Below are 14,621 nucleotides of genomic sequence, written 5' to 3'. Positions count from 1 at the left end.
CCCCCGTAAAAAAAATTAAAAAAATTATTTTTTGAAAAATATTTTAAATTTAAAAAAAATTAATTTTTACGCCACTCCTACCAACCCCAACCACCACCCTTTTTTTTTTACTCCATATGGTCAGAAATTAATTTTATAAAGAGTATTTTCTAGTTTCAACCAAAAAATAAAAGATATTTTCTGGAAATATATTTCATTCACTAACCAAACATTAAAAAATATTTTCTGGAAAAAATTTTCTACTCACCAACCAAACATGAGAAAATAAGTTAAAAATCCATTTGTTTTCCAAGAAAACATTTTCTAGGAAAACATTTTCCTTCATACCAAACACACCCTAAGGCCTCATTTGTTTTTGTTAAGATTAAGACGTCTGAATCTGAATGCACATCTGAATGATGAAGATCTTATCTCTAGATTTGAACACTGAATGATTAAGACCGATTCTTATTAAATATCTGAATATATATATATATATATATATATATATATATATTATGTATAATTTTTCTTAATCTGTAAACACAATAAATAATATAATTCAAATAAAATAGTAGTTAAATATTACATTGACAAGATATTAGAAAAAAACCGTCAGTCTTTGATAAACGTTAAGATATTTAAATTATAAATTAATATTTTAACTTTGATAAAAATAAAATGGAACTACATAGACTATATATATATATATATATATAATTACAATAATAAAAGTAATTGTTAGAAAACAATATAGTCATCTTTTTTTTTCAACAACACATATTTATGAAGTTGTTTTGCACTTTAGTCAAAATAAAAATTTTACAATAAATTTTATAAATTCTTGGTAAACAAGCCGCAAGAACAAAAATGAAAAGTATAAGGAATATAATTTGGATAATTAATAAAGTTGGAGAATTAGAGAGGCTTGAATTTTTTTTTGAAGAAAAAATATGGAGCACAATTTTTTTCCGAAAAGAAATGTGTCTTTAAAAGGGCCTGAATGAGAAAAAAACTCAGTCACAAGTTTGATTCATTCAGACCTTTTCAGATCCATTCAGACCCATTAAGAGATTTTTTTAGTAAAAAAACAAACGCACTTAATGACCTAATGTATGAACCATTCAGATTCATTCCTCCATTAAGTGCAAACAAATGAGGCCTAAAATGGTAAAGGATAAATGGAGTCATGTAAAATTTTCACAAAGATTATAGGGGTATTTAATCATGAAAATTAAATATTTTTTTATTTTATTTAAAATAATTTATTGGAATTGAATTTTTGTATGTATAGTCATACTTTTTGTAAAAAATATGTAGAATTTGAATGTTCTTTTTTAAAATATGATTTGTATCTTCAATTTCTAAACACTAGTAAAATCGTGTAACTTGAATAATTAATCTGAAATTTACAATTAAATCTACTTTAAAATTGTAATATCTCATTTCAATGTAGAGTTTGCCTATGGTATCAACCTATCAGGTGCTTAATTTCTTCATAAATTTACCAGATAAGAAGTTTGTCAATCTTTCTCCTTGATCCACCCTCAGTCATGGCGTCATATGCATATACCCCTTAGAAACTCAACATCCTCGTTTTGTTTTGTCCCACCATGCACATAGGGAGTGTACGAATTTGATTACCATATTTGTCACAATCAAAGTCTACGATACGTATTGTTCAAGTTGATCCAACATATTTTATGAATTTGTCCCTTGAATACACTATATTAATTAATTATTCTCGAATTTAAAAACGCATGTACCATATATAAGTTTGTGCTATACCATAAAATTCTTTCACCTTCCTCTCTTATTATTCCCATTCCAATGAACTCGATTATATTCATCCAATTTGATTCTCGAAGCAACATCATCAATTGTTAATTTGATACTATGCACTATTTCAACAAAACATATGATGCAACGTGAAGATTGGTTTTTGTCAATATGCATCTCAAATAATGTCTTATGTAAGCATGCATCTCTTAATTATATGGCTTAATTAAGTAGCTTCGATTTTATTAGCCATTCATTGTATTGTATCTATCACCAAAAGACGTGGTATTGCGGATGAAGTTGCTTCTTCCTTCTCTTACTTAGAGGTCTTCATGTTCGAACCTTAAGTATGAAAAAAATCCTTGATAAAGAGTACTACCCCTCAAATGGGGCCTTATCCGCCGAGAATCCAGATTTATCGAACTTCAATACGGATATCAAACCCCAAGTAGAAAACCAATAATAATAATAATAATAAAAAAGCAAGCTTGCATGATGCGTCTCAATTAACTATATGGCTTAAGTTATTTGATTTTATTAACCATTCATTGTATTTTGTATCTAATAAATCCAAGATAAGTTCTTTTGAGAACAAGACACAAGAGGCTTGTAAAAGTACTAATTAATCACTACTGAATAAAGTTCTATACTAAACAATTAAATTTGTCGCTAATTCTATTTAGTGACGGATTATCATAAAGGTGGATATATATATATAAAGTTAATTTTTTTATTATAATAGTAGAACTTTTTATTAGCCAATTATTATTCTTTTATATTTTGGAAAACAAGCAACGTGCAAAAGTATGAGCACATTATTGAAGCTTTGATTGGTTTTATCATTTATGAAATAAAATCAGCTTATCAAATAAGTAGAAGACCCATAAGACATGCCCCGAGTTTCATTCTCCCAATTAAAAAGGAAATTCTAGAAAAAAAAAATATTTTAAAAAAATAAAAATGAAGTACAAATATTTCAACAATAAACAATATTCCATTAGTTTCAATTTGTTTGTCGTAGTTATTGTTTTGTACAGTCAAAAGATTTTTGTCAAATACTTTATAATTATTTTTTGAATTATTAACTAGTGTTCTTATATATCTTTTCATGTAGATGTAACTATAAATAAATAACCTAAAAAAATAATTCTTTTATGTCTAGGTTCATATCGAGGATTAATTAATTTTGATCGTTAAAAATGATAATTAACCTGCTATTACACGACTCGTAGTCACGTGAGAGGGGGGATTGAATCCAGGTAGTGGCGCCGCAAATCAATGATTTTTGTACTAAAGCTCAGCTGTCCACGTGGGAGAAAAATTATGTTTTGCACGGCGCAGCCACCTGATCTCCGCCGTAGCCTCCGCCGCAATATCCTTATGTATAATATGCACCCAAACCATGCTGAGTTGTTGACCATTGCAACTTGGAAAAAAAATATATGTGGTGTAATTTACTCTTTTTTTTAAAGTAATATTTTTCATTTTAATCTGTTTGACGTATTTTAATTTGACATGGAATTTTAAGAAAGTAAAGAAGAATGTTAAATTTTATGGTGTAAAATTAAAAATATGTCAACTATACCAAAATATGATGTAGTAGAGCGGTCTTAAACATGTTAGGTGATAAGTTGAAATTAAAGAATTGCTATTAATAAAAAAAAAGAATCATTCTTTTTAAACGGATTAAAAAGGAAAATAGATTAAACAAATTGAAACAGAGGGAGTAATCTTGTATAATTAGGATAATGAGGCATTAAGTTACTAACAAATTTATAAATATTTACCACACTATATTTTTATTTTGCTTTTCACTTGGTGTCTGATATCCTTATTAAAATTTGACTATTCTGTCCAATTTACTACCTTATACTAAATTGAAATTAAAGAGTTGCTAATAATAATAATAAAAAAAAAAGATCATTCTTTTTTAACGGATTAAAAAGGAAAATAGATTAAACAAATTGAAACAGAGGGAGTAATCTCGTATGATCAAGATAGTTGAGGCTTTAAGTTACTAACAAGTAAATAAATATTTATCACATTATATTTTGATTTTGATTTTCACTTGATGTCCAATATCTGCATTAAAATTTGACTATTCTGTCCGATTTACCACCTTATACTAAGTTACAAAACTCTTTAAACTTTTCTTAGTTAACTCATGGTGTATTTGGTACGAATAGAAAATATTTAATTTATTTATATGTTTAGTAAGTAAACAAAAATTAATGTTTCAAACCATTTTACTAACTTATTTTCTTTAATAACCCAACACATTAACGTGGAAGCAAATGTGGGATTTGAAAATATATATTATTTTCTGATTTATCGAGATTTTTTTTTTATTTCTACGAGGTAGGAATAATGTTTGTTTATAAATTATAATATACTCTTTTCATACTTAACTAGGATTACACTGAGTATATTATAGATTTATAGTTATTATCTTTTCTCAAAGAATAATTTTTGCAAATTTTGATTAATCAACCATTAAAAAATTGTTTTATTTGAAAGCAAAGGATTCGTGCTAAACCTATTGTGGATTACTCTATGACTTCATGATTGAAACAAAATGAATATGATATTTATTATATTTAATTGACGTAGAAAATTAGGAGTTTAATTAAGTGGAGATTAGAATAAATACCAACTAAATTCCCTTATTATAAAAGCATAAAAATGTCAAATGTTAGGTCCTCACAACACTACCACAATCATTTTTAATTCTTTATAACTTGTGGTTATAAGATGCTAATCATGAAGAAGATGTTAATATTATCTCTAATCACTTCATTCATTAAAAATAATCATTATCATGTGGTTGTGGTTGTTGGTGATTTATGTTTAAAAAACTCAATCAACCCCATTTATTTATACTTATTAAGGATAATAATACTTACAAAATCATGTCACCAAAATGAAGTCAATGCTAAATACAAGTTAAAGTCTAATTAGTTACGAAATTTGTTGGCTATTTTTAGGTCACACGTCATTAAATACTCTTAACTAATTTATTTTTTTTAATAATTCATCGTTGATTCTTAACTAAATGCAATTAATATAGAAATTTTATTATTTAGCTATAACATTTTATTTATCGCTAATTCTTCGCTTTACGTAATGCCCTCAAATAGTTGCATATTTCGAATTGGACACTTTCTATTTTCCACGAGCAGACATGATAACGTGACAACCCCATGACCCTTTGCAATTAAATTATTGAAATTGATTTGAGTATTGCCTCTTTTATTGTATCATAAATTAATGTCCAAACATTGCACCTGCCTATTAAATTTAATACCTTCTGACTTTAATTTTTCTTAAATATAATATTCACACACTTCTTCCAACTTCATGACAAGTCTTGAGGTGTACAGAATCGAATCGAAAATTGAATCAAACCACAAATCGAGTCAAATTAAGAAAAAAAACCCGATTAATAGTTGGTTTGACTTGGTTTGGTATTGAAAAAAAAAACTGACTATTTTTGGGTTGGGCTGGTTTTAACTACAAAAAATCAACCCGAGACCAAACCAACCCGACATTATATATATAATTTTAAAATTTTATTTTATACATAAAAATATTTACTAAATATTTACTTTGATATAATTTTTAAATATTTTTTATACTTTTTCATAGTTTTTATCTTTTAATATATTATTTCAAGTTTGAAACTTAGAATTCTGAATGGTTCAATAAAGATTATAGTCTACAGTGTTGATAATTATAATAAAGCTTAAATCAAATTCAAATTAATACTAATGCAAAAAAAAATCAATTCAACACTAAGAATGACAAGAATATTGAATATTTGTTCTTTGATTTTACATTGGTTTAGACAATTCAAATACATAATCTAATTTTAATTTCCTTTAATATTTAGTCATGTAACTAATACTTATTAAACTTATTTTATATATCATGATCATTTTCATTATGACTTGTTAATTTGCAATATTTGTTTACACGATTTCATTATTATTATTATTATTATTATTATTATTATTTTGTTGGATATTCTAGTGTCATTACTCATATCATATTTTGTGTTATTTTCTTAAGAAACACCTTAGATATATAGTTGTATTTTGGTAGGACTAAAGAAATATTTGAAGTACAAGTAAATTATATGTTTGTATGAATACTTTACCGGAAAAACCCGGAAAAGCCTAAAAAAAATCCGAGGTTGAAAAATCCGAGTTTTATTGATTTGGTTTGGTTTATAGATTTAAAAATTCGACACAAATAATTTGGTTTGATATTTGAAAAACCCGAACCAACCTGGCCATGTACACCCCCACAACCCTTAAATAAATTTATATTATTGGCTTCGACAAAATTTTATTCAAAATTCTCCTCAGATAGCGTTTGGATACACATTACACATATTTGTTGGAATAAATATTTTAATTAATTTTGAAATAATACAACGATAATAACAATAATAATATATTTAATATAATTTTATAAATAAAATTTCAAAAAGACGATGTGTATATAACGTTATTCTTATCTTATAAAGATAAAAAGATCGTTTCTAATACGAAATTACCTACTACAACCTTCCGTACTTAAATCCTCATATCAACCAAAAATCCATAATAAAGTGAATAATATTCATGTGTAAGTTAGGAAATCTCACGTGTCAATATCTGTCCAAATGTCACCACCTTATTGGTTACATATCCTTGTTTGAAGAATGCTTAGACGTAAGAAAGATACTACACTCCTTGCTGACTTTCCTATATTAACGTCTAACAATAGATATAAAAATTAGTATTGTATCTGTGCATAGAAATTACTACTAAAATTTCATTCATTTTTTTTATTTTTTATTTTTATCCCCTGGGAGCTCCCATCCCTTTGACTTCCTTGGTGACTCGAACTCGTAACTTTCAAATTAGAAGTGAGGAGTGCTTACCATCCGAACAACCCCCTCTCATCATATTTCATTCATAATTAATCAACATGCATCATCTTATTTATTGAATAAATAACATGGCTATAATAAATTTATATTATTTGTATATTATAAATATTGTATGAATTATGAATAAGTATTATCTAGAGAGACAGAGATAAACTTTGAAATAAATAAATTTAATTATTTTAACTCTTTTAAGTTATTGAATTCTATATTAATAATTTATATTAAATAAATTTCTTAAAGATAAATGCAATACTTGCACCAAGACTCCTGGTTTGCCTTTCATATAACCTACAATTTTTATGGCATACTTTCTTTTTAAGTCTACTTCTACAACAATATCAATAATAAGATATCCAATAAAATCTCATTAGGTGGGATCTGGAGAGGGTAGAGTGCACATAAACTTTATCGCTATCTCGTAGAGGTAAAGAGGTTGTAATTCTCATTAGGTGGAATTTGGGGAGGGTAGAGCGTATGTAAATCTCACTACTATCTCGTGGAAGTAAAGATGTTGTGTCTTGAAAGATCCTTGGCGCAATTGCATCAAACACAATTAGTTAAAGAATTAAGGAAAAAACAATAAAGAAAGCATAACAGTTAATAAGAAAAGCAGTGTAAGATCTACAAGAAAGAACAATAACCCTAATATGCGACCTCTCCACTCTTTCCTATATAGAGTCATGTCCTCGTTTATATGAAGTTGTGTCATGTCTTGTCTAATCACCTCTCTCCAATACTTTTTCATCCTACCTTTACCCTTTATTCCCAACACCTAGCCTCTCACAACTCCTTGGGGCGTTCGCGCACCAACTCTTTACATGCCCAAACCATATCAGTCTCACTTTCCTCATCTTATCTGCCACACAGAGGCTACCCCGACCTTCTCTCGGATAACCTCATCTCTAATTTTGTCGCTCTTAGTATGCCTACACACCCATCTCAACATTCTCATCTCCGCAACATGTTTCTTATGATCTTCTGAACATATGAGTTCCCAACTGACCAACACTCCCACGTCATATAACAAGGACGATCTAACCATTATTATTTATTTTAAAATAGATTAATTTATGCTCTTTTTTTTCAAAAAAAAAAAGTGTGAGAAACGAGGAGGGTTAAAGATGTAAAATCACTAGACAAAAGAGGCTATAAAAGGAGACAAATGAGAAGATTAATACCACACAAACAAAAACTAGTGAGGCTGAGAGAGAGAGATAATTCATCTATTTCTCACACCTGCACACACCACACACACCAAACAAAAAAATAATTAATCACATTTTTAAAAATTCTCAAGTTTTCTTTAATTTTCATTTTATTTTCCCCCTTCTGTTTAATCCCCCTCTTCTTTAGTCCCCTTTCTGTTAACAATCTGTCTTTCAAGAACAATTCTTGGATTTTGGGTTTGTGTTTTTTATTAAAAAAAATTAATTTTTTTTTTGAAGAAAATGCAAACTTTTAGACATTAATTTCTTAAGAAGTCAGGTGTTTTCAGAATTGAGATTTATTTATCATTAAATGTTGTAGAATTTATTCATTCTTTCTATCTTTCTTCAACTTAAAGGGCTTATTAGTTGTCCCTCAAAAAGTTGATTTTCTTCTTAATCACTACACAAAAAGGGGTTGTTATTTGAAGACCACTTTTTTTGTAATTAATCACCTGTTCTTTTTATTTGATAAGAAACAGGTTGATTTATTTTAATTTTTTTAATTAATTAATTAATTAAAATTTGTGTGTTTTGTATCTAGCTATGGTTACTACTACAATGGATTTTTGGACTAATACACTTTTAGATCTTAACTCATCAAATTCTGGTGGTGAGCTTATGGAAGCACTTGCACCTTTTATTAAAAGTGCTTCTTCTTCTTCTCCTTCTCCTTCTGTTTCTCCTTCTTTTGATTTACAATCTTCTTCTTTGTCAACTTCATATCTTTACGAATCATTTTCTTCAACGAGTCAACCTAATATGAGCTACTATGATAATGGTTGCTCCACTTCCAGCACGATAACCCCTACTTTTTCACAAGGGTTTTCGGGCTTGGTGGAAGCGGAGCAACCATGCTCAATTGGGCTGACACAAGCCCAAATCTATCTACCACAGCAAATTATGCCAGCTGTCACTTTCCAGAATAATAATCAGTATGTATCTTACTTGGGGCCAAAGCCAGTTTCCATGAAGCAATCGGGCTCGCCCCCAAAACCCCCGAAGCTATACCGCGGTGTTAGACAACGCCATTGGGGGAAATGGGTGGCAGAGATCCGATTGCCTAAGAACAGAACCCGGCTTTGGCTTGGTACATTTGATACTGCTGAGGAGGCCGCCTTGGCATATGACAAGGCGGCCTATAAGCTCAGAGGCGAGTTTGCTCGTTTGAATTTTCCCCATCTCCGTCATAACGGATCATTAATTGGGAGTGAATTCGGTGAGTATAAGCCGCTTCACTCCTCAGTTGATGCTAAGTTACAGGCCATTTGTCAAGACTTGGCACAAGGAAAGAACATTGATATTAAAAAGAAGCGAAAAGTGTCTTCTAAGGCGATGGTGATGATGGTGGAGGAGAAAGAAGATAACAAAAGCAAGACAACGGCGGAAGCCGGGTCAGAAAGTGATGGATCCGGGTCAGGGTCAGGATCGGGTTCCGGGTCATCGCCAATTTTGGAATATACGTTCGATTCAATTTGGGACATGTGTTCAGAGAATTACGTGTTGCACAAGGATCCATCTCAAGAGATTTTTAATTGGGCTTCACTACTATAGTTAAATTTAGTAATTATGATTATGTTATCTTTTGTAATATTTTGTTTATAGAAATTTAATTGTGTAATTAGGTGGATAAGATTAGTGGGATAGCCATTGCAATGAATTTTTGGTAATTGCATAGCTAGTCCTTAGATTTATTGTGAAGATCCAAACTGGGCAGCTGATGTTTTTTGTCAAGGCTAGGCCAGTGGATTTTTTTTTTTGTTCATGTTGTATTTTTGTTTTGTATCTATATTTCATTAGTTGTAAGTTGTAACTCATATTTTTTATTCTATTTTTTAACAAGTAAAATTTACAAATAAATATTTGTGTCAGTAGTTCTTACAAGAAAAAACAGAAAAGATATGAAAATTACAATTGGATTTATGCCAAAATATTTCTATAATTGTAAAATACGTATATTCCCGGTGCAACATTCAGGCTGCTTCGCCTAGTAGAACTATGTTTATATTACTCTCTCACAACCTTATTGTCACATTTTAGATCGCTCATATTTTGCTCATCCCTATTTTAAGATATTTTATTAAAAATATATTGATTAAACATAATGAAGTAGGTAAAGGTAAAATAAATTTAATTATTTAAAAATTATTATTATCGATCTAATTATGAGGTTGCTTAGTTTGATTTTTAAAAAATAATATCGACCTCAGGATGTCACTATCATGAATAAAATTTTATCGGGTGTATTTGCCAACCTTCTGAGATCTGTTTTAAGTTTTATTGATATTTGTGTTAGGAAAACCAACCTCTGGAAATTAGTTTGTTGAAAAAAAAAAAATTATACTTAAATACCGACCTTGTGAGGTTTTTTTTTTTCAAACCACTTTTAGGGTCGATTTTAGTAGTGAAAGTTACACTAATTTTCCTAGCCTAACTCACTATTTTTCACAAAACAATCATTCATATGAAGTGACTCTAAGATATAATAATCATAGAGATAAAATGTAGGACTATTTTATTTTTGTGTTTGGTTGGAGGTATATTAGGCAGTCCTAAAATTATTTATTTCACCATTTATATTTTAGTGATGTGATAAGTTACCCTATATACATGATAGAATAATTTATCTCAGAATAATTAATCTTGAGATAACTTGTTCCCACTCGAACAATCATCTAAAAGTCATCATTAGTTTCATAATTTCCACTCAAAGATTCCAAATTTAGACTTTAGAGTTTAGACAATGGATAAAACACCAAAGGGACAGAAAAAAAGGTGGCACCAAATTAGTGGTAGACTGATTCAAAATCTCTCTTTTCTTAATTTGTTCATATTCTATTTTGTTTATTTAATTAAAAATTGCTGGTGTGTTTGTTGATATCCAATCAAATGCCACATGATGTGTGAATGGGAGAGGGAAAAGGTAGCCACTATTTTTAGAAAGGGCCTAGCTTGCATTCAAGTTCACGAAAAGGATATATGCCCAAGTGGGATGATGTCTATCTCTAGAAATATCAAGTGAAAAGGATATACATCTATTCTTTGATTTTATTGGTTCAATCCTCCCACCTCACCCCACCTCACACCCCCACCCCTTCCATTAACGCGCTCAACGGGCGAGATAAGGTGGGGTAATTCAGAATTAAGTTTATATTATACTTGATTGATGAATTGATGGTATAAACTTATTATTCTTGATATTATTTTATCCACAAATTAGACATTAGTTTAGAAATTATAATTTCATTGCAAGACTATAATCTTAAAATAATATAGTGTGAAAATCAAAAAGGTCCTTTTAAGTATTCACTATTTAAAATTTATTGACCCGACTAATTAGGTTTGAGCGGTAGAATTATAGAAGAGGACTTCATTTCTAGACTAGTATTTGTGTGATACTATTTTTATTAATTCATATTAAAAAAAAAGGACATATTATCATTAATTTGAAAGTAATGTATGACTAAGTCAATTCATCTCGTTCTTCTTATGTGGAAAAATTGATTTCCACACTTAGCTAATTGAAAGTAACCATTTAGGTTTATGACAAACCTAGAAATTGAATATTGATATAATTTAAGTACCTAATCAGTTGTCTACGTAGAAGGTAAGAGAAATGCAATTGTGAAACAATATATAAGAAAATATGTTGCATTTTGGCACCAATTACACTTATTACAAATAACTTCTTGTTACTATATCAAAAGAGATAAATGTTGATTGATCTGATTAATTACGCTTAACTTGGTAAATTAAAATGATTAAATAATTTTAAAAAAAATGAAATTCTTCAGAAATACACATCGAATATTAAAATCGTAAGAAAGACTAAGATTTTAGAATGGACTTCTCATCAGCTAGCTATACAAAGGTAGGTAAAAAAAATTCAAAACTTACAATAAAGTTGTACAAGCTAATACAAAAAGGCCAAGGAAAAAAAAAAGGAAAGTAAATTCTGTGTTATTGGAAAAAACAAGAAATTCTCTTCGGACTGTCTAAAAAAGCACTAAGCTTTTGCTATGCACAGGGTTCGAGAAGGCGAGAAAGGACCAAATCACGTACACTATTGTACGCATATCTTGTCTTGCATTTATGAAAGATGCAGTTTCCACAGCTCAAACTCGTGACCTCCTGATAAAGCTAAGCTATGACTTGCTAAGACATTTCTGATTGATTACATGACTATTTTTTGCCAATATATTCACAATTAAACTACAAGAAACCCTAATATTTTTATTCATTGAACTTATTCCCCAAACTTTAAATTCTATAGGCACATCCATTGATAGAGACAAATATAAACGTTGATCCTTCGAATTTGTGCTATTCATACTCCTTTCTACCTCCTCAGGCAATTTATCGATGTCTCCATTACCAAGAATAACCTCGAAATCTATCAAGCTCTTAGGATATTGCTCTAATTCTGGAAAATCCCCACGAGCAATATTCTTCTGCTTGAAATACAAAGAAATACCTCCGTCCCATTTATAATTATACGAAATTCTTGACATTTGATTCGTGTTCTTGGCTTCAATTGTAACGTCATATTGATAATAAGTACGTTTATCACGATGATTTTTGTTTAATTTCTTGACTATAACTTGTTTCACGTTAAATTGTGGATCATTATGCTTGGTAAGTAATTTGGTAAGACCTATTACCAAACCAATAATAATTGCAACAACTACTAACGTTATAACTATACATATATAACGTCGAGAACAACAAGAAGAACGAGAACTCCCTCCTTGTTGGTTGATCTTGTTTCGATGATTCTCGATGATGATAGCATTTTCTGGTGGTGGGACACGATAGATTTGGTCTTTTGGAACTTGAACAACGTAAGTTCTTGAGGAAAAATGTGGTGATTGAGTATTAGAAACGTCGTGATCATATGTTGTTTGGTTTCGGGGGAATTCATCGTCACCATGTTGAGCTTGGGACCGCTCTTCCATGGAAATATGGAGAGCGGTGAAAGAAGGATGTTTAGGGTTGTAAGTTTAGAGATGGACCAAAATGTGATGGCTAAGTTTGCATGGGATTAGGTGGTTGCATTTGCATGGGAAAAAAATGGGATGTTGAGCTATGAGAGTGGATAACTTAACATGTGTCTTCTAATTAGTTTATAACTTATTGTAAATGTGATTGTTGTCCCATCAAATATTATTAGCGCAAATTATAGAAATTCACACATTTTGTTTTACTTATTTCCATTATCCCCTATTACTTTTAAAAATCTCCAAAATCCCTTATTTCTTTAATGTATCCGAGCCAGTATTTGATGTATCCGAGCTAGTTTTTAATGTATCCGAGCCAGTATTTAATGTATCCGAGCTAGTTTTTAATGTATCCGAGCTTCAATTATTGTATCCGATTTTTTTAATTTTTAAGGAATTAATGTAATTAAAAACTTATTAGGAATAGGTTGTAATTTCATATGAAAACATATTATTACAATACATAAGTTTAAAATTAAATGTGAGAGATAACTAATAAAATGTTTGATAATGTATAGTTGTTCAATGTCACATGGTACATGTTTTTTGGCTCGATGATTGTGTAGTCCAATGGACAAATATTGGGCTAAAGCTGATGATGCATGTTATGGGCTTGAATTGATCTTTTAACTTGGCAAGCTTTAAAAAAAGAGATACAAATATCTCACATCGGATTAAGAAAGGCAATTGAAGAGCTTTATATTTAAAGCATATCACAAAAGTCCATATTTTACATGCACTTATAGGCTCGATGATAACATAAAGGGATAAATTTGTGAAATCCATTCAGTAAAAATGAAAAATATGTACGTATATATATACCATGTACTTGAACTGTGACATTGTCCCAACATAAGAAAAAGAACCTGGAAGTTGAGCAATTGAGCTCATTAATCACTTAACGCCCTAATAATTATGATTAAGTGGGTAGCTAATTTTGTATGTTAGTGTCCCAAATTAGTTGTGTTAATAATTTCACATGATTGATGGGATTGAGTTAGGCTTTTATTATACATTTTAATTAACATTAGTGCTCTCTTATTTTCCTCCCTTTGAATTTTTAAATGATACAAATATAATATTACGTGACTTTCATTTAGGGCCAAATAATAGAAAGTTCTAATCCATAATAAAAATTATATAGAAAGCATTTTGGTATTACAAGGCATTAAACCTCAAAGAAGAAAGTGTTGTATGTTATCAGTGCCGCATAGAAGATTAAACAAGAGTTTCTTTAATTTAGTCGAAAGTCGTAAAAAAAAGTATCGGATAAGCAGCTAACATAAACTACTATCGTACAACGCATCTTTGGTCTTGAATTAAACCTCTGCTCTCCTAATTCAGTCTATAGATTTTGGTGTAGGTTCAATCTTAGTTGTTTAGCTTAGATCCATCAATCAATCTCCTTTTTTGGCTCTCTCTTTAGCCCCATGTTTCTTATCCCTAGGAGGTCTTCCTCCACTAGCAGATTCATACTTCGAATGTTTTCTCAGTCGAGTTCATCGCATTAAATTTATCTTGTAAAATTTATATTTTCTATGTGATTTGCAAGTTATTGCACAGAAGCAGAATTTATTTAGTGCGCATTTCAAGAGTAGCAATTACAAGTTTTCCCCGAAATTCCAATAGAAACTTTCTATTATACGTACTAAACATAGAAAAATAATCGTTAATCTTATTTAACAACCAATTATTAATTATTTTTGTTAAAACAACAAATTATTA

At 29.6% G+C, this 14,621-nt stretch overlaps 1 protein-coding gene across 1 annotated transcript; it reads left to right on the top strand.

Annotated features, from left to right (window-relative positions):
• The first annotated feature begins 7,878 nt into the window (after nucleotides 1-7,878).
• On the top strand, nucleotides 7,879-9,736 carry LOC125862676 (ethylene-responsive transcription factor RAP2-13-like). Its single transcript, XM_049542800.1, has one exon. The coding sequence runs from the start codon at nucleotides 8,446-8,448 to the stop codon at nucleotides 9,451-9,453; it is 1,008 nt and encodes a 335-aa protein (XP_049398757.1). The 5' UTR covers nucleotides 7,879-8,445; the 3' UTR covers nucleotides 9,454-9,736.
• The last annotated feature ends 4,885 nt before the right edge of the window (nucleotides 9,737-14,621 follow it).

The sequence above is a fragment of the Solanum stenotomum genome, chromosome 4, assembly GCF_019186545.1.
Source record: "Solanum stenotomum isolate F172 chromosome 4, ASM1918654v1, whole genome shotgun sequence".
NCBI lineage: Eukaryota > Viridiplantae > Streptophyta > Magnoliopsida > Solanales > Solanaceae > Solanum > Solanum stenotomum.
This window is presented reverse-complemented; position numbering and strand designations above follow the sequence as displayed.

Excerpts from the sequence above, each read along its gene's own strand:
- LOC125862676 (XM_049542800.1), top strand. The coding sequence starts at position 8,446 with ATGGTTACTACTACAATGGATTTTTGGACTAATACACTTTTAGATCTT.